This window comes from Pleurodeles waltl, chromosome 1_1 (assembly GCF_031143425.1).
Source record: "Pleurodeles waltl isolate 20211129_DDA chromosome 1_1, aPleWal1.hap1.20221129, whole genome shotgun sequence".
In the NCBI taxonomy this organism is placed as follows: Eukaryota; Metazoa; Chordata; class Amphibia; order Caudata; family Salamandridae; genus Pleurodeles; species Pleurodeles waltl.
In genome coordinates this window covers 438,351,643-438,377,371 of record NC_090436.1, presented here as the reverse complement: position 1 = coordinate 438,377,371, position 25,729 = coordinate 438,351,643, and the positions used below count along the sequence as shown (strand labels likewise).

Genomic DNA, 25,729 nt, shown 5'->3' with positions numbered 1-25,729 from the left:
AGCATGACAGTATTAAAATGGTGACAAGGAGAGTGAAGAATAAGAATAACGCTACCATATTGTCACTACAGTCAATAGACTAATTCCTACCAGGACTATAATGGAGCACAGCGTGTTAAGCTCTAATTCTGCCCTTCAGGTTCCCCTGGGAAGACATCATTCGCCATACCTGAGCAAAGGCCTAAGGTCTGCATTAGCATCTGTAGCGAAGCATTCAGCAATCAGCATACAGTCGTGGTTCTCTGGCTGGAATCTCCCTCTAACGTGTAAGGGACAGGGAAGTGCTTTTATAATAAAACAGCTGATGACAGAAAATGTCCCTACATAAGGATGTGTGTTTTCTACAAATGTCGGAGACTAAACTTATATCACGTTCACAGGCAACCTATCTTGCTGCAGCCTTGGAAGAAGCACAGAGCGGGCAAGAATGTCTTGTTTGCAAACAGAGTGCTGGCCTAAGCAAAAACAGTTAGATAGACAGAAAATAAAACAAGACCGTAAAAGTGGCTATTGTAACAATAATAAAATGAAGCCTACAATGATAAAACACATCTACAGCTACAGACAGGTAATACAAAAGTGTATTGGTCGTAAGCTAGGACTACATATTTGATGACCACATGATGATACACATGATGCAACAGGCCCAACACAACACACAAAACAAGTGCAATAGGCACTTCTCAACCTACACCAAAACACTGTGCAAACTGTCTCAGTACATGTCTCATACACCCAAATTCTGCGACCTACATTACCTGGAACAATCCATGTCCACTTAGTATGTCAGAATGATGGATTAAACCCAGATCTGTGACTGAGGGTGAGTGTTTGAAAAGTTTCAGCACTCTGCCCATCATCCTTCTGTGTTGCTAACGTTGCCCTAAGTGGGAAGGGTATGTTCAGATGTGGGTCCCGTGCCGATTGTGTCACTGGATTCAAGCTAGCCTGGGTGATGCCCTGAAACCGGTCACAGGATGTTTGTTTCAGTTCGGGCTGGACTGTTCCCATGGAAAGCAGGATCAAGGCTGATTTACATATGGCTGGGTCCAAAAAGGGATGGCATAGTGAACAAAAGAACAATGGCTTAAACCCAGATCTGCAGGGGTGAGTGTTTGAAAAGTTTCATCACTCCGTCCATCATCCTTTTGTTTTGCTAAAATAGCATTACATACCTGCCATTGTAACAACTCTTAAATGCCGACATGACGATGTCATGGTGAAGGCACCTGTACAAAGAGCAAAACGTGTAAAGGCCAGAAACCATGCATATGACACAAGTCACATATCGAGCTTCTGGAAAATAAAGTACACTGCAAGGAAACTGACACAAATAAAGCAACATCATCAAGGTGGGATATGTCCACTCAAGAGAAGTAGCTGTGGATAAGATCTTCTTGGAAGTCAGCTCCTTCCTCTTCACCACTGTCATCCTCACTTGGCATTTCAGGATTCTCACCCAGTGGCTCTGTAGGCTTCCCCTCCTCTGGGATGTAAGGGATATTCCCCCACAGGGTGATGTTGTGGAGCAGGCAGCAGACCACAGTGATCTGACACACTTTCCTGGGTGAGTAGAGGAAGGCTCCACCAGTCCAGTCCAGACACTGAAATCTGGCATTCTGGAGCCCAAAAGCCCTCTCCGCTGCCTGCTGTGTTCTTCCATGGGCCTCAATGAAGCAGATTTCCCCTGGCGTAGTTGGATTCCTCAGTGGCGTTAACAAGCAAGGACGGTTTGCAGATGCTGAGTATCCTGTTAAGTAAGTGAACAATGGGTTACTCACTTCATGATTGTAACACCTGACATTGCTCACACGAAAAACACTGTTCATAAATATACTACAATGATCCTCAAGTACATTAAGCTAATATCAGGGGAAAAGGTAAAAAAAAAGGGCATAGTCCTCTTCTATCAATGTCCCTAGATAATGGCTTCAAAAATTGGAAAAAAAGGGTGAATACACTAGCTGGCTGGCTGAAAATGGACCCCGGCCACATGGTCAAATAACAACAAAAAGTAAGGATGAATGGACAACAAAGAATGCAAGCTGACCTATGGCAAAAGTGCACTGACTGCATACACAAAATGGCAGCCGGCCACATGGTCAAACAACAACAGCATTCAAGGAGGCATGGACAATAAAGAACACATGCAGGCCTATGGCAAAAGCACACTGACTGGCTACACAAAATGGCTGCCGGCCACATTAACAAATATCAACAAGCAAGGAGACATTGACAACAAGGTACACATGCAGGCCTATGGTGACGGCACACTGGCTGAATGCATAAAATGGCTACCAGCTACGTAGTCACACAACATCAACAAGCAAGGAGGCATGGACAACAAAGAACACATGCAGGCCTATAGCAAAGCACAATGACTGGCTGCACAAAATCTCCATGGGCCACATGGTCAAACAAGAAGCAGCAAGGAGGCATTTAGCAAGAAGAACACATCCAGGCCTATGGATGGACACTGACTACACAAAATGGCAGCCGACCACATGGCATGGAGAACAAAGACAAAATGGTGGCCTATTGCAAACACACACACCTGCACTCACCGTCAACCTGTCAGGATCACCAATCCCGGCGGAGTTGGTGGTACCCTGGAGGTCTGATCGCCAGGGTCGTAATGTGGCAGTCGGATTGCCACTGCAGCTACGGTCCTGACCGCCACTTCCAGTGATCGCAGAATCGTAATGAGGCCCTAAGTCAGCTATGAAAATATTTACAACACACATCCTCCAACGGCAAGACATTACCCCACCAAAATATACTTTTTGCAAACAAAAAAGTGAAATGCAAAAAAAAAAAAATAACATTTTTCATTTAATCCAATGCCCTCCCTGGCCTAGTTCACAGTTATTTCATATACTCAATGACTAGTAATGGCTAGATGGCCGATGGGCAGACTAAGCCACATGGGAAAATACATGAGTAGTGAAAATTTAAAAAACGTGGAGAAAATTTACTTAACTGTGCAACCTTTTTTCCTAAAAGATGAAAAATTAACTGCAAAAAATAATGCTAGGTCCCTACTGCAACTTCAGGCCACCCACCACAACAGCAATCAAATTTAAAAACTGAATAAAAGTGGAAATAAACATAAGGGTGCATGCCCTCTATCAAACAACACCCTTGTCCAAAAGGTTTTGAACTTACTTGTGATGTTTCAAAAACAAAGTCCTTAAAATCCAATATTATATATACAGCAGGCATTGCACACAAAGAGTGTAATCCAAATGAATAGTTACCAGGAGATGGACAAAGCACTGGGAGGACAGGAAGTGGGGCACTTCCTTCCTGTATGGGAAAAAAGTAAAATAAAAAAATGCTTTTTGCACCAAAAAACAACCTGAACTATCCGTTCAAGTAGAATATTTACACTAAAAAAGTATTTTCAAGTTGATCTATCGGCTTCTTGAGTTGAAAATCTACTCAAGAAACAGAGAAGCAACTGCTCACAATCAGCAGGATTCACAAAATGGCCCTGGAAAGCTCTGCTGTGACTGGAGAACACGCTAGCGGACATATACTCTTGTTTGTGCTCGCAAGTGCATGTTTACGGAGCCTTGTGTGCACCAACGGGAACATAGTTCTGCTATGCGCCGGATAGCGGAATTTGACAGGAACTCCATGTGTAACATGGAGTTGACCAAATCCCGCCAACTCCGCAAACAGAATTATATTTTTGCCCTGGCTTAAGTGGAATTCCATAGAGTTGATTAGAGTGTTGTAGAGTGGAGTGCCGTTGAGTATAGTAGAGTGAGGTAGTGTGTGGTACAGTGGAGTGGCATAGAATGTTGCAGAGTTGAGTGGCATAGACTAGCGAAGAATGGAGTGGTGTGGAGTGCAGCAGTAGAGAACAGTGGATAAAGTGCATTAAGAAGTTTCCTTTCCTCACAAAACACAGTTGAGCGTATCTTTCTTGGTATGTGAAGTTGCAAGAGTCTATCCAGCAGAGTACCAATGGTAAGGCACCCTGGCCCGATATAACTCCAATAGATCTAGTAAATTGTAATCTCAATCAGGGCACCACTTTTGATGTATGTTTTCAACAATCTTGCACGCCCTTCTCTACCTAATTCATGGTCTATGTAAATCATTATCCTGACATGTAAAAAAGACAACTGTTCAGATCCTGGTTGTTACCATCCTATTTCACTTATTGATACCTCTGTCAAAATTCTAGGAAGAGTTATCTGTAACAGTGATCTGTGATTGGGCCACATAAATCCATCTTACACAGTTCCCAGTACGGTTTCGGAAATATGTGGGGACTGTAGAGCAGTGTTTAAACCTAAATGTAATTATTTACAAGTAGACCATTGCCAAACACTGCCCATTCTACATTGCTTTTATGGACCTGTCTATGGCCTTTGGCTGTGAAACCGCTGTAAGTTACACAAGTTCCTTCTGGCTATGTGGATGGAGGAGGCACTTATGCACTTTTTAGCAACCCTCCATGAGAATTCGACAGCAAGAATAAGATATCGGGTAAACTGAGAACTTTCTATTAGCACCTCTCCTATTTATACGTTATATTAATAAGATGTCATTTGTTTGTACTATTAGTCCAGATGCCCCCCCTGGTTAATGGGGTTCTCATCCCTACCCTGCTTTATGCCAATGATGTGGTCTTGATGGCTTGCACTCCAAAAGCCTTGCGCCTGTTAGTCACTCCTTTTTCCCAGTTTATGGTTGATTTAGGTTTACTTTCTGTCTTCCCCAAATCATATATTATGACATGCGGCCCAAAACGACTCTGAGTTTTCTTTTTTGCAGTGGGCAATAAGCGCCTAGAAAGAACTCATAGTTTTTCGTATGTGGGAATTACATTTGACTCACTGGGCTCTTGTGCGCCTCACATCATCATCACACGCTAACGTTTTCTAGAGCAGAGGAGTCTCTGTTTAACCTGCCTCACTTCCATGGGAGGATCCAATCTTACAGCTTTTACAAATCAATCGATTTCCATGGCAAGAGGCTGATATCTGAGGCATTGCTGACTGTACAGCTAGCCAGGTAGAGGAAAACCGCTTTTGTAGAAAGACAATTCCCAAGACTAGCTCACATTTTAAAGGCCAGGAGAAAATTGGACTGAGTTGCATAGAGGATTGTATCAAAGCCAATCCATTACGTTTGTGGATTTCCCGAAAGGCAGACCAAGCAAGCAGCACTGAATCAAGCCATCTTCAAGGATTGTTTAGCATGCAATAAGGGCCTTAGCATTCCTTGGTTAGTGTAAAGAAAGCATTTCATGAGTTAGGGCAGCCCAGTCTTTTAGATGAGCTCAAATCCAGTAGGAACACTGAGAAAACGTTTGTGAAAGGCTTACTGCTAAATCAAATGCGTGCACAAAGGTCTGAGGTGGAACACACAAAAAGCTTAGTTTTAACTTTATTGTACCTGGCGTCCAGATGCGCTCCTGGCCAAAACTTGATCAACAACTGAGGTGGTAGGGAAAGATCCCTATTGATCCATTTCAGGGCCGGCACAGTCATTCACCTACTTTGCTTTTCATTGGGGGCCCTTAAAAGATGCTACTGCCTTTTGATGGTCCGTGCGATGGTATGTCCACACAATCGATGCTGCATTTTTTCATCTTTTGTGAATTCCATATAAAGTACACCAAACATTTTTTTATTCGGTTTCTCGAGATGCGTAACATATGGCAGTGCAGACCAGCCTTGCATTATCTCCAATAGCTGGAGAGCACCAAATGCTGCTTTCACGTTGGCTCTTTTTTAAAACTAGCTGTTTGCTCACGAAGCACTATTCACTTTGAGTGATTTTGCATGAATTATTCTTTCGGCATGTTATGTTTTACATGCACTTTTTACTTGGTTTTGTATGATTCATAGCATTGGTTGAATGACACTGTATCAAATTATATCTTGGTATCACCTACTTTGTCTCCCAAAGGAGCACCTAAAAGGTGCTGTTGCCTGTCTTTGCCCATATGATGGGGCGTCCACTCAATATGTGCTACACTTCTTTTTAGTTCTTTGGTAAATTTCATTTAAAGTACACCCAACAATCTTGATTTCTGTTTAGTAGGATGCATAATTTATGGCAGTGTAGAATAGCCTTGTACTGTTTCCAACATTCAGTGGCCACTGAATACTGCTTTAATGTATGCTCTTTTTTAGGGTTGAGCGCAAAGCACTCTGTTCCTTGTGTAATCTCTCTTTGGGCTTTTAACTACACCCATGTCACGCCCATCAGTTTGGTTGGTTCGTGGGCTTGCCTTTTAAAATTAGCTTGATTTAATTGGTGAAAGGCATGCATACGTCATATCTTCTCTGGTGTTTAGCCCGCCACACCGCACTGGCCAACTACTGAAAACATACAAGGCTCCATGGTTTCGGTATGGTTTCTGGATTACTTTTTTTCTTTATTTCGTAGGCAGCGAGAACTTGCTGGGCAGTAGTCGAGCGCTGTGCATGACATCGACCCTGTTACATGGATATTAGCACTTTTGCCAGTTACATGGATAATTGCACTTTTGCCAGTTAAATGGATAATTGCACTTTTTCCGGTTTCATGGATAATTGCACTTTTGTCGATACATTTCACTGAGAGCAAACTTATGTTTCCTTTTGTGTGTCTGCTTTGCACTCATGGCGGCCGTCGGCTCACTTATGTGAAACTGTTTTACTTTTCATTTTCACTTTATGTAGCAAGAAAAGTCCGGTTATGTAAAACTGTTTTACTTTTTATTTTCAGTTTATGTGGCAAGAAAAGTCTGGTTAGGAGTTTACAACGCTAATAGCTTTAACTCGAGCAAACGCAAGACCCATTGCATTGCAAATGCTTGTTTAGACTAACTGTCCATTCATGAAGCACTATGCACCCTGAGTAATTTTATATGAATTATTCTCCTGGAAAGTTATGCTTTATTAGCACTTTTTAGCTAACTTTTTACGATCCTTAGCATTGTTCTAATAATAATGTGTGTCAAATTATTTCTTGGGAACAATTTTGAATTTGGCTTTTGTTGTGCAGTATGTACTTTTATGGTTGCTTTTTACCTCCGAATAAACATTTTTTGAATTTGAATTGAGTAGAGTGGAGCAGTGTGTCATAGTGTAGAGTACAATAAAACTGAGATGGAGTGGAATAGAAGGAGTTGCGCAGAATGTCGTAAGGTCAAGTAGAGTGTCACAGAGTGGCATGGCGTGGAGTGATGTACACTGGTGTAAACTGGAGTAGACAGTTGTACAGTGGAGAGCTATACCGTGGAGTATTGTGTGATAGAGTGGAGTGGCTTAGAGTATTGTAGAGTTGAACACAGTGTTGTAAAGGGATATAGAGTGGAGAGGCATAGATTGGAGTGGTGTAGAGAGGAATAGCAGAGAATGAAGGGGTGCAGAGTGAAATAACACAGACGAGTGGTGTAGAGTGGAGAGGCGAAGAGTGGAGAGGCGTACAGTGAAATAGCATAGAGTGGAATGGTGTACAGTGGAAAGGCATACAGTGGAGTGGCATACAGTGGAATGGCATATAGTGGAATGGAGTACACTGGAGTGACGTAGAGTGGAATAATATGTCGTAGAGTACAGTGCACTGTGTAGAGTGGGGCCTAAAAAGAGATAGTTGAAATTAACCCAGGGCTTAATTTGTGCTTGTTGTTTCCGGTGCTGAGCACGGGCACTTATTTTTGAGGGCCGGCGCTTATTCTTCTGCCCAAGCATTTGCTGCGAGCAAAAGACACAGGTGGGAAAGACGGAGGAAGGGAAAAATGAAAAAGCGTCACAATGGGAGAAAGCAGAAAGCTGCAAGAGTGAGCGGAAGGGGCAGGGAATGGCTTCAAATGTATTGAAGAGGCCCGAGATGGCTTGAGGATTACGCTGCCTCAGTATTCCGCGTTCCCACATTAAATGGCAGCAGTTGCGTTTTAAGAGGACGGCTTTGAGCACCTGCACGTTTTTATTTACAAAGTAAGCACTGAATTAACCCCCACCCTATATAGATAGTAAAACTCCAGCTCAAGGACTCCAGTTGACAGCAATCAATGCCAGAACGGTTTGTGGTTTTAAGGACTTTATGACAAGCCATCATTGTTCCTGCATGCTTGATTTATGATTTGATTTTGATATGTACGTTTGATTTATGGCTTGATTTATGACCTGGTAACAATCCGGGCTGCTTTTGATTTATGACACGACTTATGACTGATGGTGAAGACTCAAGGGGCAATCTGTGATTTATGATGATGTTGATTATGATCTCTTATGGACAACGGACATGCAAGATGATTTATGATCCCTCAATAAAGTTGACGTGGGGGTAGCTCTTGTGCAGCATTGCTGTGAGTAAAACTGCGGCCACAACCTCCAAACATGCTCAGCGTGCGATGTTTAGCTCTGTTAGTCCTCCTTTACTATGTCTGCCACAAAGACAGCTTAAGCTGTTTACCGAGGCTCAAGTAATGAAGTAAAGGACGATACATAGAAAGGGACTGTTAAGTCCAATATTATGTTTGGAAATTCTCAACCTCGAAATAGTGAAATAAATAAAATTGGATCACATGTATGAAAAGTTAATTTTGTGACAAATATTCCAAACGGGCTGCCTTTCATTTCTTTCCCACAGGAGTGATTGATTATTGCTTATGTAAGGGCACAAGCCGAGGATCCAGGCTGGAGCAAAACATCTATAATCTTTTTTATAACCAGGCCAAATGTATTGAAGTAGTCTTTTATTCTGGTGACTGAACAGCACTCGAAGAGCATATTAGAGGCTTTCAGCTTATTGTCTGTTTTGCACTTTTGTTGGAGGCTCAGTACTGCAAACGATGAAAATGTAATTTGGATGCCCATGGATTTGGACATTCCTGAAGTTTCTGTCATCTCATATCAAATCTTCTGTATCTTGATCTCGAAGAAATACATCCGATTTTCACACTCTTGGTTCAAGATGAGTGGAACATCCTTTAACACCTAAGGATCTGTAATTTCGCATATTTTTAAAAAAAAAGTTTGACAGAGTAGTTAAAGAAAACTGAGCATTCTTCATCATTTTGACTGTTCTCTAGTATTTTGTCATGTGTGCGTTTCACTTTTGTCTATCATCTTCTGCTTGGCTCATTCTTCATTGTTGTACCAGTTTCCAACAAATCAATGCATGTGGCTCAAGTCAGAGCTTAACCATTTTGTGCAAGCTTTCTTGTCGGATTTAGACATTTTGGGTTTTTTAGTTGTGTGGGGGCCATATCATCCAGTGATTTTCTATGATACAGAGTGTCAAGGTGAACGTCTGGGTTATCGTTTAATACAACTGATGAGATGGTAGAGATGGTGAACGTTGTGAAACCTGATGGCCGACGTCCTCCTTTGTCACCTATATTGGTTTTGGTACAGGGATACCAAGTAGATGTTATTCTTGTTTGATTGTACTGGTCTTGTTACAAGCGTAGCTCATGCGTGGTCGCCCATGATTTGGGTTTCACCGTGTTATCTGAAGCTTTCATGAACAACCAGTGTATCTCCTCTTGAATGAGTGGAAGAGGAAGTGGCCTAGGCAAAGAACAGGGACTCAAGATACTACACCATTTCATTACATTGTTGCTTGCAGTGTTTACCAAGAGTTTGAAATCAACCCTGAGCATGACTCAGCTTTTAGGAGGACCAAATAATTCTCGATAACGGAAGGGAAATTAATGTGATGATAAACACTGTATCAGAAAAGCACGGGGGAGCACAAAGTTGGTGACCACTTCGGGTTAAACAACTGTGAAGAAAAGATGTGAGTAGTAAGAGGAGCGTTCAGCTGGAAGAGCGGCCAGGATTTAAAAAGAGAGAACCAAGGCAACCTTAGAAAACCTTTGGCTCACCTGTTTCTGCCAATAGCTGTATTTTTGTGTGTTGTCTAAGTGTGCTTGTTTCGTTTTACATCTTTTAAATGAGACATGCACATAAAACTACTGGAGCAATCAGAGTGAATCAAAGTTACATTGTAACACATCTGGCTGCAAGTTTAAACCTGTATCAATAACATGGATATATACTGTAGCATGCTTTCCACTGATGCACAACAAACGGCACCAAAGCCAACAAAGGGAACCATTTCTTATAGTAGATGGGATGGGGGAAGATATAGGGCCATATGTATCATCTGGCCATTTGCAACTGCAAAAATGCATTTTGGTATGTATGAATTCCAATTTGCGATTTGGTAACATGTTACTGACTCGCAATTTGGAATTGCACATACATACCGATTCAGTATTAGAAAGGGGCGTGTCATGGGTGTCCCTTCCTAACACCGAATCGCAGCATAATTTAGGAAGTTTTTGTGACCGAAATGCAGTTGCAAAACATTCGCATTTTACCATCTACTTCAAGTAGGTGGTAACCCATTCGCAAACGGGAAGGGGTCCCCAAGGGACGCCTTCCCCTTTGTGAATGGGAGCAAAAAAAGTTTTTTAAGAGCAGGCAGTGCTCAACTGCCTACTCCTAAAAAATGAAAAGAAAACTTTACATTTTTCTTTTTTAAATGCACCCAGTCTTCCTTTGAGGAAAACAGGCTACATAAAAAAGACTGCTTTATTTAAAAGCAATCACATTCATAGTGGTCTGCTGAGCCCAGCAGGCCACCATCCCTGTGATTTTTGTGTTTCCTAGTGGAATTGCAACCTACCTCATTATTATTAATGAGGTAGGTCGACTTGCAATCCATTAGGAAACGCTAAATGAAACTCATGGATAGCCATACATTCGGATAGCAATTATCTAATAACGATTAGGAGAAAATCTCAATTAGGTAATCACAATTTGTAATAATGATACATATGGCCTATAGAGTGGTAAAGATGCCCAATAAACATTTCCAACAGCACAATCCACATTTCAGACATTTTATTCCATCACTAGCCAATGATAAGTCTCAGAAAATGACTCCTCGAGCCCTTTTGTGAAATTCAGATTCAGGCTGACCCACAGTCATTAACTTTACATACTGCCCTTGGTTAACAATAGGTTTCCCCCCACAATTGACAATCCTTGGCCTTCCACGAGTTTAAGAACTCCCAAGCCAGCTATGAATTGGTAGACAAGAAAATGTTCCCTCTCTCATGTATCTGCAGTGCTGTTGTGAACTATTTGGTGGCTTTCGGCCTCAGGAAAAGCAACTTCTTTTTAATACAATGCAGTTCCTGCCTACATAACAGGGTCCTGTGGCTGAGATCAAAGAAGATAAGGATCTGGTACCCATTTGGTATTAAGTGCCTGACTGTAAGTTTGGAATGTTACAAGAAGATCTTATTACAGATCAGGTAGTCATGCGCACTAGAACCAAATTATCTAAGAGATTGTATGGGTAAGCGGGTATTCAGAGTAGTGAGTAAGTTGGAAACTATTCATCAGAAGTGCTGAAGCGATAAATTGTGTATCTAATGAATTTCGCAATGAAGTTGTGAGGAAGGTAAAGGGAAAGGAACCTAATCCTCTTAAGCTTCAAACAACATAATCCTAAAAGCAAGAGACAATCCAAAGAAATTCTCAGGTAAGAATACTGTGACAGTAAATCATACTTAGTTTACAGTAAACTGCTTTAAAACAAAAATGAACCTCACACGGAATAGTAGGTCATTTTTTTCCAAGGTATGGCGAAAGAAAAGTAAGCATAAGGTCAAGTGTGTTGATGATGATAGTTCTAATGAGGATGAGAAAACAGAGAAAATAACCACATCTACAATATTTCTGATGTTAGAGTCCTGCTTTTTGAATGTGTGTGATTGTGATAACAAATAGAAAAAACCTTAATTTACTCTGTGCATTGGGGTAATTAATATTCAGATGCTTGCAGATTTTGAATCCCATATACTGTTCTTACTGAGGCAGTTTCACTTAATAACTTTATAAACACAATTGGTGATATATTAAGTGGACCTGATACACACCCTGAAGGATTTACTGGTTAAAGAATAGAATTGTTGGGATACAGAACTTTGATTGTCAGAATCAAGACACATACACTTTAGCTAAATTGTACACCACAACAAAGAGTCCGTTTGTATATGGTTGGTATGACCAAAGTAGACTATATGTGGTTTTCAATTCTAACAATGCAGGTCTAACCATTTGTTGAGGAAAGAGAAGATACTGAAAACAGTGTGCTTACATTTTTTTTAAATGTATTTAGTGATAAAACTGAGAACCTTTCTGAATTTCAATACCGTATTGTATGGAAGCAGAGTGTGTGTCGTAAAATCATAAGGTTAGCAATTTCCCCATTCTAATTTTTCTAAGAGAAGAAGTTGAGATGGAATTGTAATTTTTTTGGTGAAGTTGATATAATAGAACCTATAAGTTTACTGGAATGGATTTCTCCTTTTGTTGTAGCACAACATAGCAATGGAAAGATCAGGTTATGCATTGATTTACGTTATTTGAAAAACAACATCTTGGTAGACCAATTTCCCCTTAAACAAATTTCAGAAATGCTTGCCTGGGGGAAGAATGCTAACTGCTTCTCAACCATAGATCTATCAGCAGCTTTCCACCAAATTCACCTACATAAAATTAGCTAGCAGTACAGAGCCTTTATTACGCATGTAGGGTGCTATAAGTACAAGAGAATGCAATATGGGTTAGCCTCGTTGGCTGCACCTTTTCGAAAGCTATTGTGTCAGTTATTCAGTAAAATAAAGAATGTTGACTGTTTTCAGGATGATATTCTTATTTCTGGCACTGATAAAAAAGAACATGATGTAAAAAATATCTTGATGACATCCTGGAAAAGGTATTAAGGGTTGTGGAAAGAAGAGAGTTAACAGTATAATATTCTAATTGTAAATTTGTTACACAGTCAGCCTGGGCATAACTCGTGGAGTTTCGCTCCATGGAATTCTGCAAACGGATGTATTTCAGGCACATCATGCAGCTTGCACTGATTATTAGCACAGGAGCATGTTCCGCTCTGTAAAATCAGCATGAACTGTACCACGCAGTGTGCCAAAGCTCACTGCTTCTTTATACGCCTCGAGTGGACAGTCTACTCGAACAGCAACTTTCACAACACGAACGGTCGAGACCTGCCGTGGCTGCCAGTGTTGAGAAATCTCAAAGGGAAGCTTTCTAGCACCCAAAAATCATGCTTGTGGACACACATTCTCGCTCACCAACTTAATGTTGGTGTGCTGCGCATGAGAAAAACTCCTCCACATGGTCATTGGCGGAATTTTGCTGGAACTCCGCACTCCAAGCAGAGCACAGAGTGAGCAAAACCCTGCAAACTCCGCTGTTGGAGTGGAATATTTCACCCATCCCTAGTATACAGTCTGTTACCTATTTGGGGCATGTTTTGAATTAATTCATAAACCAATTTTGGGTGAAGCTATCCAAAATGCTTCAGCCCCTTCAAATATGGATGACGCAAGATCTTTTTGCTGACTTTAATGCTAAGTATGTTCAAAATTTTGCAAACAAGAATTTTAATGTTAGCCAGTTTTTAAAAACAGATCAAAATATATTTGGAGCAAGGACAGCCAGGAATAGTTTAATGAAATAAAACATTTGATCATTTATGCTCCTACTTTAAAAAGTTTGGATCCAGTACTTTTGAGCATTGTGACAACTAATGCTAGCAACAACGGTCTTGGTGCAGTATTAATGCAAAAGTATAAGAATGGGAAAGAGGTAACAATTGCATTCATATCACATGCTCTGACTCCAGCTGAAAGAAAATGCTTGTTAATTGTAATTGAGAAAGGAACGTTAGGGTCAGTGAGCTCTAGAACATTTTAGATCATTCATTTGGGACAAACAATGTATGTTATGTAGTGATCATGAACCAGTAGTAAAATTATTGACTACTGAAAGTATGGCTAATGTGTCTGCTAGAATTTTGAGGATGTCTATGAGGTTGCAAGACTGCCTTTATAAACTTTAGTTTTTTCCAGGAACAGAAAATGTGAATGCAGATCTCTTTTTCAGAATGCCCTCAGATACTGTGGAACATGTTGCGAATGATTGGAAGGATTAACAAATTGTGTTGAATAGGATCAAGGTATCCCTGCTATTGGGGAAAATACGTGGAAGGAAGAGTACAAGAAAGGCTCTGTGTTACAGGGCACTATGAAGTACGTAAAATGTGGTTGGCCTAAGAAATGTACTTTTAGTCCTGCTTTGAAACATACTTGGAAGGTCAGAAATGAATTGACAGTGGTCAATGAGTAGCTAAGAAGAGAGGACCATTTTCATTAAGGGCATTATGGTATGGTAAGGCCATGGAGGATGTTATGAAATGGTTTTGGTGGCCAGGTATGGATGTGCTCATTGAGAGGATGGTGAAGAATGGTGTGTCTTGTGCTGATGGCGACAAATCATTGACCACTCTAAGGGCAAATATGCATGATCCTATCATTCTAAAGAAAATATGGCACTGTTGCCATGGACATTATGAGTCCCATAGGGCTCCCTTCTAAGTGCATTGCGCTTATTGATGTGTTATCAAGATAATTTATTATCAAAGTGGTGGATAAAATAGACACAGAATCACAGTTGAAATTGATTAGACACGGGATTTATTAATGCAGATTAAGAGGTGCAGGTGCTTAAAACTGTGTGGAATTAAAGATTAAAGAACTTCTGCTAATAATGCTTTGGGAGCTACTTCTTTTGAGGTTATGCTTGGTAGAAGATCCAGAACCAAATGTAATCCCGAGTGGTTAGTGCAGTCACTGCAAGGTATTACTTCTGTTGAAGAGGCGGGGAAAATAATTATTGGTATACATTCTAGGTAAAAGGAAAAATATGATTCTAGGAAGGGCTCTAAAGATGTGAACCTGGTGGAAGATATATGGGTAAAGGTTAAGAAACCCTGGAAGGTGCGTAAGGGGGAAACTCAATTTTTGGGCCCAATATATATTATTAAAGTGTCATGTAATACTGCTCAATTTAGTGATGTAAGTTCTAGAATACGAAGAGAATTGCAGTTTTAAAAGAGCAGGTGGTATGTACAAGAAAGATGTTGAGGTCAGCAAAGGATGTAGGGCGATTGTACCGCCAACAAGCTGGCGGTACAATCTGCCGTACCGCCGGGACGAGCGGTTTCCCGCCATGGTTGTTGGGCGGTTTCCCACCATGGTTGTCCCAGCGGTTTCCCGCCATGGTTGTCCCGGCGGTTTTAATCTGCCAGGGCAGCGCTGCTTGCAGCGCTGCCCAGGGGATTACAACTCCCCTTCCCGTCAGCCTGTCCATGGCGGTAGAGACCGCCATGGAAAAGCTGGCGGGAAGGGGAGTCGTGCACTTGGCATGGGCAGTGCAGGGGCCCCCAGGCACAGCCCCACCCAGCTTTTCACTGTCTGCACAGCAGACAGTGAAAAGCATGACGGGTGCAGGTGCACCTGTCGCACGGCTGCAACATCGCCGGCTCCATTAGGAGCCGGCTCCAATGTTACGGCCGACATCCCAGCTGGGCCGGCGGACGGAAACTGTCGGCTGGGCCGGCGGGCGGAAACTCTGTTTCAGCCCGCCGGTCCAGCGGGGATGTCGTAATGCGGCCAGCGGGATTGTGGCCGCATAGGCAGCCGCTTGGCGGTCAAACCTTGGCGGGCGGCCTCCGCCGCCTGCCAAGGTTGTAATGAGGGCCGTAATGTGGGAAGGTGTGAAGAATGCAAGTATGCTAGGGAATCACATGTACATGACAGAGGCGAGAGGAGCCAAAAGAGGCAAACTCCAGTGAAAATAATAATGATCTTAGGAATGATAAGATGCATGTAATACCTGAGGGCACTGCAACATGTGAAGGGTGTAATTTAGAACATGCACAGGGTTCTGGTATAGTGCACGTGTACGTGGATCATCCTACCAGTTGGTAGTGCAGTTGATGGTGGTATTAATAAAAGAGCTAGACGTAAGCTAAAAAAGCTTTCTTACAATATTTGTGAAAAAGGGGGAGATGTTTATTGTCCATAAATGTTATGCAGAAAAAACATGTCAAAGTGTTATATAAGGGATAAAGTACCCCCTGATGTACATTATAAGGATATTGCAAGTCATCCAGGGGGTCCATAATCATATAGAGGAATGAGACCAAAGGCCAAGTTCCTTTATTTTTGCAATAGCCTTATCATGTATGACAGAGAGTACTTTATCCCATATAATACATGGTCACACATCACCTTTCTGACAAACCACTTAAAACTTTGATGAGTAGCTCTGTCATATAAATGAGCGAGCATGTTGACATACAAGAAGAATACAAATAAAACCTCTAGTGCAAAATTAAACACATCCAAAACCTGTTAGATATTTGTCTCAAACATATATTAATACAAGTAAGTTGTTTAAAAAAAGCCACAGGAGCTCAGAATGTAATTAAACATGCAGAAAGATTCTAGCTTTTCCCTATTTAAGGAGTGCAAAACATAAACATATTTTCTCTGCCTGTCATTGTAAGCCAATAAAACAGAGCGGAAGAAAGAAAAGCAACATTCTGTTTTTGTTGCTTTTAACAGCTGCTTCAGTCATGTTTTGTGGGCTGACCTGCCTTTCACCTCAGAACTTGAATGTAATAACGTATAATAGTTGAGTTCTGATGTCTCTCCTTTTTAATCCGCAACTGGGTGGGTCACAAGTCGCTGATTAAAAAGAAATTAGAGACTTCCATTTACAGAATCCCATGTACAATAATTCATTATTGTTAGCTTCAATTATTTTTGAAGGTGGGGACGACGCGTTATGTTCATGCTTTATTCTATGTGTAGGCATGGTTTCAAGGTTCCACAGTAATTTTCTCGTGAGCTTGGAATTCCGGGGGCAGGTGCTTGGAAGACGCTGAGGAGCGAACAGCCATGCAGTGCTCCTGGTGTTTCAGAGATGAACTAAACCTTACAACACATCCCATTGTGTTGAGACGTATTTTACATCCGGGCACACATGACAGCAGAAGCAGACATTGTGTGTGACTGCTCTCCCAATGCAATAGTGCTATCTCAATATGGAGCAAACGTACCATAGATCATGATTGACAATTCCAAGGCTTAATGGCTGTAACGTGGACTGATTCTAAATATGAGCGACACTTGTAATCAGTGGGTACGTGGTGTGAGCTATTTTCCCTTTATGTATTGTTATGCAGGGTTTTATACCATGTGACAGACAGCTAAAGCTCTCTCTGCCATGCCTAAAAACAGAACTCTAAGTTCACTGCGGCCCCTTTCATCTACGTAGGTGCTGCACGCGAACACAGAAGTCAAACTTTTACATGATTTTAAGCATATTTTTGTGGCTCGATCAGAGAGGTTCGAGCTTTCACAACAGTACAGTACAACTCACATCGTTGTTTGAGGCAGTGTGCAAGTCTTTCTAACAATCAAATCAATGATATTAATACAATCGTTTCTGAATCTTAGTGCTTTCTCGCTTCCAATAGATATTTGTATGAGTAAGGTAGACAGTGACTACGTACCAATGCTTAGGGTTCTTACCCAAAGAAGCCAGTTGGCAGTCTGGCACACAATTCCCAACCAGTCTGAGCTCTGTCAGTTTCTTGCAGGATGACAATGCGCTCACCAAAGGTTCAAACATGGGAAACCGAGCACATTTCAGATGGAATACAGTCAGATCGCTGGAGGCCTTGATGCATTCAACTATGAAAGGGAGCACAGTGAAAAAAAAGCATATCAGTTGAACAGCTGACTGAGTAATATTGCAGTATAGCTGCCGGCGGTAGATTCAAGTGCCCTGCCCTTACTGTAAAGTCCAAAAGGCCGTTGAAGGAATAGTTTGTAAAGTATTTATATGTCAAAGTGCGTTCATTCTGAATTGTCCATCGTTGTTCAGTGGCCAGACACTTCTAGGGCAAATCGTAGACCAAACTTCATGTTCGCCTTACTACCATCAATCATCCCAAATTTGCTTTAACCTTTCCCACCCCATGGACAAACTCTAAAGGTGAAATGATACACGTAAAATAATGTTTAACAGGAGGCATAATTAGGATATTATAGGAACACTCGGGGTCTTATTTACAAGCCCCTTGTAAAAGTAACGCACTGGTGGCGCAAGGGGCTTGTAAATAGGGCCCTCAGCGCTTAGCTAATGGAGTGAACAACGCTGCTTTCATTCACAGATACAACCTGACGAGGCAGCGTCCATATCGAGAGGCAGTACATAATGCTCCTGAGAGAGGTTTACCACCAAGCACACCAGAGTTACACCTGCCAGGAGCTCATAAAAAGGGTTCCTGGCAGAGTGAGCCTGTTTAAAGTGAGGAGATCTCAAACACATGTGGAGCACTCTGCAGCAGTAATTCCTCTCGAGGAGTGGGAAAATGGACGTTCCAAGGCGTGGTGTATTTTGAGAGATTAAAGAACACCCACAAACAAATATGTGAGAAACAGTTCACATCACCCTCTCCAACCTGGAAAGGGACATATTTTTTATTCCAGCCAAGGGCTGTTGTAAATAGCCTTTACAAGGTGGGAAGGCAAATGCATCACCTCCAAATTTGATGGGAGTGTAGTGGAAAGGTGTTCCCCAGGGGGGGAAATATTTTCCCCACAGAGACAAAAAAAAAAAAAAACTATGTACATTTGCACAAGGAATCCATTCCTTATCTGCGACAAAGAACATTGTACAGAAGAAAGGCACTGTGAGGCAATTTGATTTCATTTTAATTTTATAAAGTGCTCGAATGCCTGACAGCATATTGGCAATACTACTCCACCACACATAGGAGCCGAAAATGATACAATTCAAGGAATAAAAAGCCAGTACTTATGAAATTTCCTAAAAGAAAGAAGGTCAGAGTGGTTCTTTAAGACCAAGGGAAGGGAGTTCCACAGCTTTGCTGTCAGAAAGAAAAAAACTTCTATCTCCCCACAACGCTCTTTTGAATTTTGGCAGTACAAGATTCTTTGCATCAGAGGATCTGAGAATTCTGGAAGGGGTATGAATGAATCTGTCCTGAAGGGAGCTTGGAACTTTTCTTTATGTAACGACCTAAATGATATGCAAAGGGCCTTAAATTCTATCCTCTTCCTGACCGGAAGACAATGCAGTCTAATGGGAGCTTGCTTCACAGATTGATGTTTAGGAATGCCTGTCAAAAGTCGAGCTGTTGCATTCTGCAACATCTGAAGTTTTCTGAAGACCCACATAAGGGGCATTTTCATAATCCAACCTGGATAGAATAAGCGACAAAACAACAGACTTCTGCAGGTCTGAGGTAATAAACAGGCACAATTTCCTGATTATATTTTCAAGAAAAAACATCCCTAACGTAAGGGCATTAATCTAAGTCTCACTCACAAGCCATACTCCAATGAATGTGTAAAAGGCCATTTTATTAAGACAGGATTGCAAACATTGCAAACATATAACAAATCCAACATTTATAATAACATAAAAAATATTAAAAGTGATCCCCTTGTCCACCCCGCCATTCTCACACCATAATGTTTCACACAATGCTCCCTCCTTCCTCCCAATAACCTCCTTCCATTCCCACAGTCTTCCTCACTTCATTTCCCAAACATCCTCCAATGCAGCCTCCTTCTCCTGCCCCAGGCATCCCAAAAAGACATCCTCTTTTATCTGTGCTCCTTCCACCAGCCCTGAGGGGTGGATCTGCTAGCATTTGACTCTCCACCCCTCCAACTACCACCACCCAGGATAACCCCAGACCCCAAACACTGCAATACATCAACTCAGCTGTCACCCCCATCGCACAACATTTGTTCATGCCACGGTTCTCCCAGCAAATCCCTCAGCTCCAACATATAATATGCATAGCCTAGTTTAGAAAGATGCAATCCGCCTGAAAGGAAAAGTTAACTTCTTCTTTGTTGATTCCCATCATGGGCCACCAGCTTATTGTCCTATTGCCCTGCCCTTGTTGATGGACTCATGTTTGACCGCTCCCCTCCATTTCCTAGGAGGCACAAATTCCATCCATCCCAGACAAGTCCCCGCCAATTTTTGTTTCAGTAAAGCCAGGTCCCGCTGCATGTGTTACAGTAGTGTCAGCCCAGATAATTTGACTGGATTGTTTTCACCCAAGTGTAGAACCAGTACGTCTGGAAAACTCCATTCTGGTATCATGGCAGCTACAAATGGCAATAAATTGCCCATCTCATCCCATTTTTAGCTCACCATAGCACCTCATGCCTGCTAGGCAATCCCTGGTTCCGTCCGTATATCTATCATTCTGAATATTTAGCCACCCAGTGGATAAACGAATGGCACACCATCGATGTCACTACCACATGTCTCCTTGGGCAGCTCACACACCTTAATGGAAAGAGTAGATTAGCGCCCCTCATCACAAAATACCTACGCCTCCAGTCAGCGCATCTTCAATCACTTTCCCACATACTGCTCACAGCATCTCGACGTGCACCTACCAATCCTGAGAATTTGAGTCGAACATGCAACCGTTGTCGCTGCTCCGATCCAGAAAGAGTGGTTCGCACAATTGGCAGGATTACGTTCCAAAGTCGTCAAGGCCCTGTACAATACTGCCAATAGCTGGAAAGATGTGCGTAGGAAAGTGCCACTTGTTGACATGGACCTACGAAGAAGGACACTCAAGAGCTGCAAAAGCAATTCCGAGGATGAAGCATCTGATTGGCCCCAGCCCTGCCAGTCTGTCTGCTGCGCCACAGTCAACTCGTCCTGCAAGCTGCTGTGCCACCAAAAGCCTGGGAGGCCTGCCTGCCTTCAACAAAGATCCCAGGAACTCCTGTGGAGCAGCAGAGCCACTTCCCTGCATCTTGCAGGTACCCAACAACAACTGCGAAGACTCTGGACCACAGAAAACCTGACACCTGAAAGCACCACTGCACCTGTGCCGCCTAGCCTGAGTTGAAGTGGACCAACAGTGCCAACGTGGTTGCCCAGCCTTCCAAAGACAAAGCCCACCTTGGACTTGCCCACTGTGAACCCTCTAATGTTGCCTGCAGCCTCTGCATGCAGGCCCCATCAACTAGAGTGCTCTGGTGGAGAAAACCCCAATGCCTCAGGACACCTCTGCACCTGTCACCCTTGGTCCGTGGAGAAGAGGACTGAAGGTGTCCCCTCATCAGTGGACATCTCAAGATTTTAACCTATTTGTTGGTTCCTAACGGCTGTATTCCCAGTCCTCACCTGCAGCATCTTTTTGACCAGACTGATCCCCATAGAGCAGAGGTCTTCAAACTGGGGGCGGGTCTCCCTAGGGGGGCCTCAAGTGATCCCAAGGGGGGCGCCAGCCTCTGGCCAAAAGCAGCATTATACAGATAACAGGCCTTTGCTCTAAGAAGAAGCATGTTATTGCATTTTTAAAAAGGTAACAGTACTTAACTGCAATGTTTAAATAGGTCTAGACATATTTAAACATTGCCATCTTTATAAAATAATTGTGAAAAATTCTGTAGGGGGGGCCAATGATTTTTATTTTTCAACTGGGGGGGCACCACATTAAAATGTTTGGAGACCACTGGCATAGAGTAACATTGGGCATCTGCCGCCATACTACACCTCTGCACCCGGCCGTCCCAGTGCCGCCCGGTGTGACCTGTTGGTGTGGTCCTTACCCTTTTTCAATATTTACCTAAAGTCCAGGAGATTGGCCTCTTTAGTCGCTGTAGTGTACCTATTTTGCTGTCTTTGTTTTTCCTCCATAGGATAACATTGCAGCTTCCAGACATTGCACTGTGTTGACTTTTCAAAAATGTAAAGACTTGCAAAATGTACTTACCTGATCGTATTGATTCTGGTGCCAAAACTTATAAAGATACTTGCTATTTTTGTAAATTGGTGTGCATCTCCTCTTTGAGTCCTGTGTCTATCATTGACTCTGTGTATATTTGCAGATGTCTAACACTCCTCTATGATAAGCCTAAGGCTGCTCAACTACACTACCCCTTAAAAGAGTACCTTGGGATTAGTAGAGCAAGCCCCTGTCCACTAGTAAGAGAACCCCTGGTCTCTTTGCATGATATATCTCATTTTGCTAAATCATATAAAGAGACAGCTTCCTACACTGTGACCCTGTTTGCTTTCTTGTGACAAAATATTGCTTCCTGTCTCCAGCCCGGCCATAGCTGAAACCTGCTCTACTTTCTCACCGGACGCGCTTCCTCTTGAAAACCCTCATGCAGCCATTTCCTCTTCCCCCTTCCAGCTTGATCCATTTTGGATTTCCGCAATCAGATGCTCACTCAAGCTAATTCTAAATACCTCATTACGCCTCATCCCCTCCTCACATCCAACCGTCAACAGTTCAGACACCCTCAATATACTCCAAAAAACATCCAGACCATAAATAATATGAACAAGGCTATTTCAACTTATCATATCAGCAATAATTTAAACATTTCCAAATCTCAATCAGCAAAACGTAATAGCTTCCCGCAGCACACTACCCTTCGCATCCCTCTCCCTACCCCACACTTTCAACATTCTACCCAAAATCTCATCCTTCTCCCTCGCAGGGCCAAATCCCCAGTATAATTTGCCGTAGAAGGGCAAACATGCCAACTTGTCTGCAATTGTCTTGGGCAATAAACCTTTATCAATCAAAGACAAACAAGAAAGTCCTTCACCAATCCTTCCCTGTCACTGGGATCCTGACAAAACGACTACCCCGAAACTCCGTTCAAATATCTGAAGTTCACTCCATGCGAGCTGGTAGCTCCTCCAGGTAGACTATACTAGAGACATCTCCTCCAGCCTCAGCACTCTCACACCCCCTACTCCCAGTTCTCTGTAGGAACAGGTGTCTTGTCTTCCTCTGCTCTAGCCTGCAAAATCAGTGCTGCCGTGAACGAGACAGCGAATTAATTACAGCATTGTTCACATGGCACATGGTTAGCCTTAAAAACAATATTCCCTTCCAAGCATAACAGCATAAAACGTCGCAACAACATCAGCATCCTCAAATCTCCTGCCTTCTGTCTGTTCACTAGCTCTACCACCATTGTGTTGTCCACATAAAACATCACTGTCCTGTTCGCCAATTCACCACCCCACACCGCCAATGTCACAAGGAAAAGAAATGACTCCAAAAATGCTATGCTCCGCCCTTGTTGCAAACAATGTCATTGCCAACTCCCTGCACACCTTCCTCCATTTAAAAAAAGACCAAAACCATGTGTGTCTGCTACATCAGAAAAAAACCTACACCTGCCACACCGGGTTCTCCTTCTGAAACATCATCAAGACAAAAGTGCTACACCTCTAGGTCTGCTCTCACTGACATGGAAATCTTGATCCTGTAATGGGGTAAAGTGACACCACAAGCCCAGTCTCCTGCAGAAAGTTTGTCCCTCGCACCACTCTGCAAGCAAATTTCAAAAGCTCTAACAACTTCTGTATTTTTCTGCGCTCCAATCTTCTCTCCCCATCACTTCCTCCAGAAAAACTCTGAATCTCCTGCACCACGTTAACTGTGTCCAGTTCAACATTCAAGATCAACACCACGCTGGAGCCTTGTGTCCTCTCTTTTGCCAATAAAGCTACAGATCATCTGCCATTTCCTCAAAATGCCTCAATGCTCTGTAAAACTCTTCTGACTGCACCCTCCCAACAAAAAGGAAGTCATCCAAGTAATGTGATACCTCCTGATGTCTGCTGAACTTGGTAAAGCTGCTGAAAGCCTAAAATAAGGCACAAGAAATGGCACACCCCAAAATCAAGACTCTGTCAACGTAAATCGCACCCTCAAATTGCATGCCCGATAAAGTAAAATCCTCTGGGTATATTGGCCATAACCGAAAGGCCATCTTAATGCCACACTTTGCCAATTCTGCCCCCTGCCCACAGCACCTGACCAGCCTGATGGCAGCATCTACTAAAGGATACACCATTCTGGTGTCTTCTGTGGCCATAAAATCATTGACAGAGTGTAATAAGTTATGTGCTGACACTCGAGTCTTCGAAGACTCGGGTGCTCGAGCACACGGCGTTGCTGGGCGACCGGGGGACGCAAGGAGAAACGGTCACGGAGCGCCGTAAACGGACGCGTTTTCTCCGGGGGTCTGTACATGAGTACAAGGAAGAATAAATATTTAAAAACACGATGTTGTGAAGGTTATTACATACCTTCGGTTGGCGACGAAGAGACCCTCGGAGACAAACCCATTCCAGACTCTGCAGGCAGTCGGTTATCCCTAACGATCGAGTTGGAGTTAATTAAGAAGCAACGTGTGGAACAGACTCAGAGCTACTGGTTTACGCCTCCACAAGTGTGAGGTGTTTTCTTCAATTTCAGCAGGAGGTGTGATTAAGGAGGTTTTACAGGAAGTAGCACAGTTGGAGTGTTGTGCTAGACAAGCTAACTTGCTATTACAAATGGGCATATACAGCAGCCATTTTGGATGAGTATTTTAAAGACTGTGTTGTATTTAAAACATTTTTTTTTTACAAAGTTACAAAAGACAAGGAAGTAGGTAAATATCATTGGAAAGCTACTACCTGTAGTAAAACATACAAGATATAGGTTTTTTTACTGCATAGGCTTGGATTCACCAGTTTATGCGCTATGCAGGCCGTTAATCCTCCACCCCCATTTTTGGAAAGCCCAGGTGAACCACAAATTGCCTGGAGGCATTGGTTTGATGCTTTTGAAACTTATTTGGGGGCAATAGGAGTGGCGGGATTTAGACCTGAGCGTAAAAAGTGCATACTGTTACATTCTATTGGGTTTGAAGGTCGAGCTATCTTCAAACATTTACCGGATATACCAAATGACGAAGAGGAGTTGGATGATTACGAATCTGTGGTGAAGAAAATGCGTAACAGGTTTGATTCTCTGCCAAGTTTAGTAGTGTCTAGACACAAGTTTTTCAAGAGGGTTCAGCAAAATGGTGAAGATGTGGATACGAACATTTCTGCGCTGAGGTTGTTGGCAGCTGACTGCCAATTTGGTGTACTGAGTGATCAATTGATCAGGGATCAGTTCATTTGTCAAGGCTTGGACAGATCAATTAAGCAGAAATTGTTATCTTTGGACAATCCGACACTAGCTGAATCTATCAAAATTACCAAGAGCATCGAATCATCAATAAAATCGACTAAGGAAATAGAGAAATCTTTGGATAGTCGGGAAAAAATTGGTGTGGTCCGAACTAAAATGGACAAAGGAAATTTGGACAAAACAGTGAACGTTCAAGCTTCTAACAAAGGATACAAGAATAGTAGAGACCATAATTCAAGTGTATTTTTTAAACAAAAAAACATTTGTTTTAGGTGTGGATATGCCCTACATGTGAAAGGGGCCAGAGCGTGTCCAGCTTTAAATGTTCAATGCAGGAACTGTGGAAAAACTGGCCATTTTGCAAAAGTGTATCAGAGTGAACGTTCAAGTAACAACGCAGTAACGTCAGTGGTTGAGAATGAGGAAGGGTTGGTTGAAAATTTTATTAGAGAAGTTCAAGATATGGTGTTGGTGGTTGATGACAAGGTGATCAAGAGTGATGATGCTGGGAGCTGCATTGATCCGTATGTCCTCATTAGAGTAGGGGATAAACATTTACGTCTGTTAGTGGATTCGGGTGCGAGAATTACAATGATAACACAAGAGTTGTTTAGCCAAAATTGGAAAGATCGTATCTTACTACCTCCAGATAGAGCTCCTGTTTCTTATGAAGGGAGGAGAATAGATCTCCAAGGATATTTTGAGGATATCATGGAGTTCAAAGGGAGAAAGATACAAGGAAACATTTACGTTGCAGCGAAAGGTTTAAATATCTTGGGTTGGTTCCATCACGGTCTTTTTGGCATGGTATTGCGAC

General features: G+C 42.4%; 1 protein-coding gene across 1 annotated transcript in view; it reads right to left on the bottom strand.

Moving 5' to 3' along the window:
- The window catches only part of LOC138284976 (baculoviral IAP repeat-containing protein 1-like), a 796,353-nt gene that overhangs the window by 166,511 nt on the left and 604,113 nt on the right, over positions 1-25,729 (bottom strand). The window contains exon 12 of the mRNA XM_069224352.1: positions 17,441-17,602. Within this exon, the coding sequence (XP_069080453.1) occupies positions 17,441-17,602 (162 nt within the window). The remainder of the gene's footprint in view (positions 1-17,440; positions 17,603-25,729) is intronic.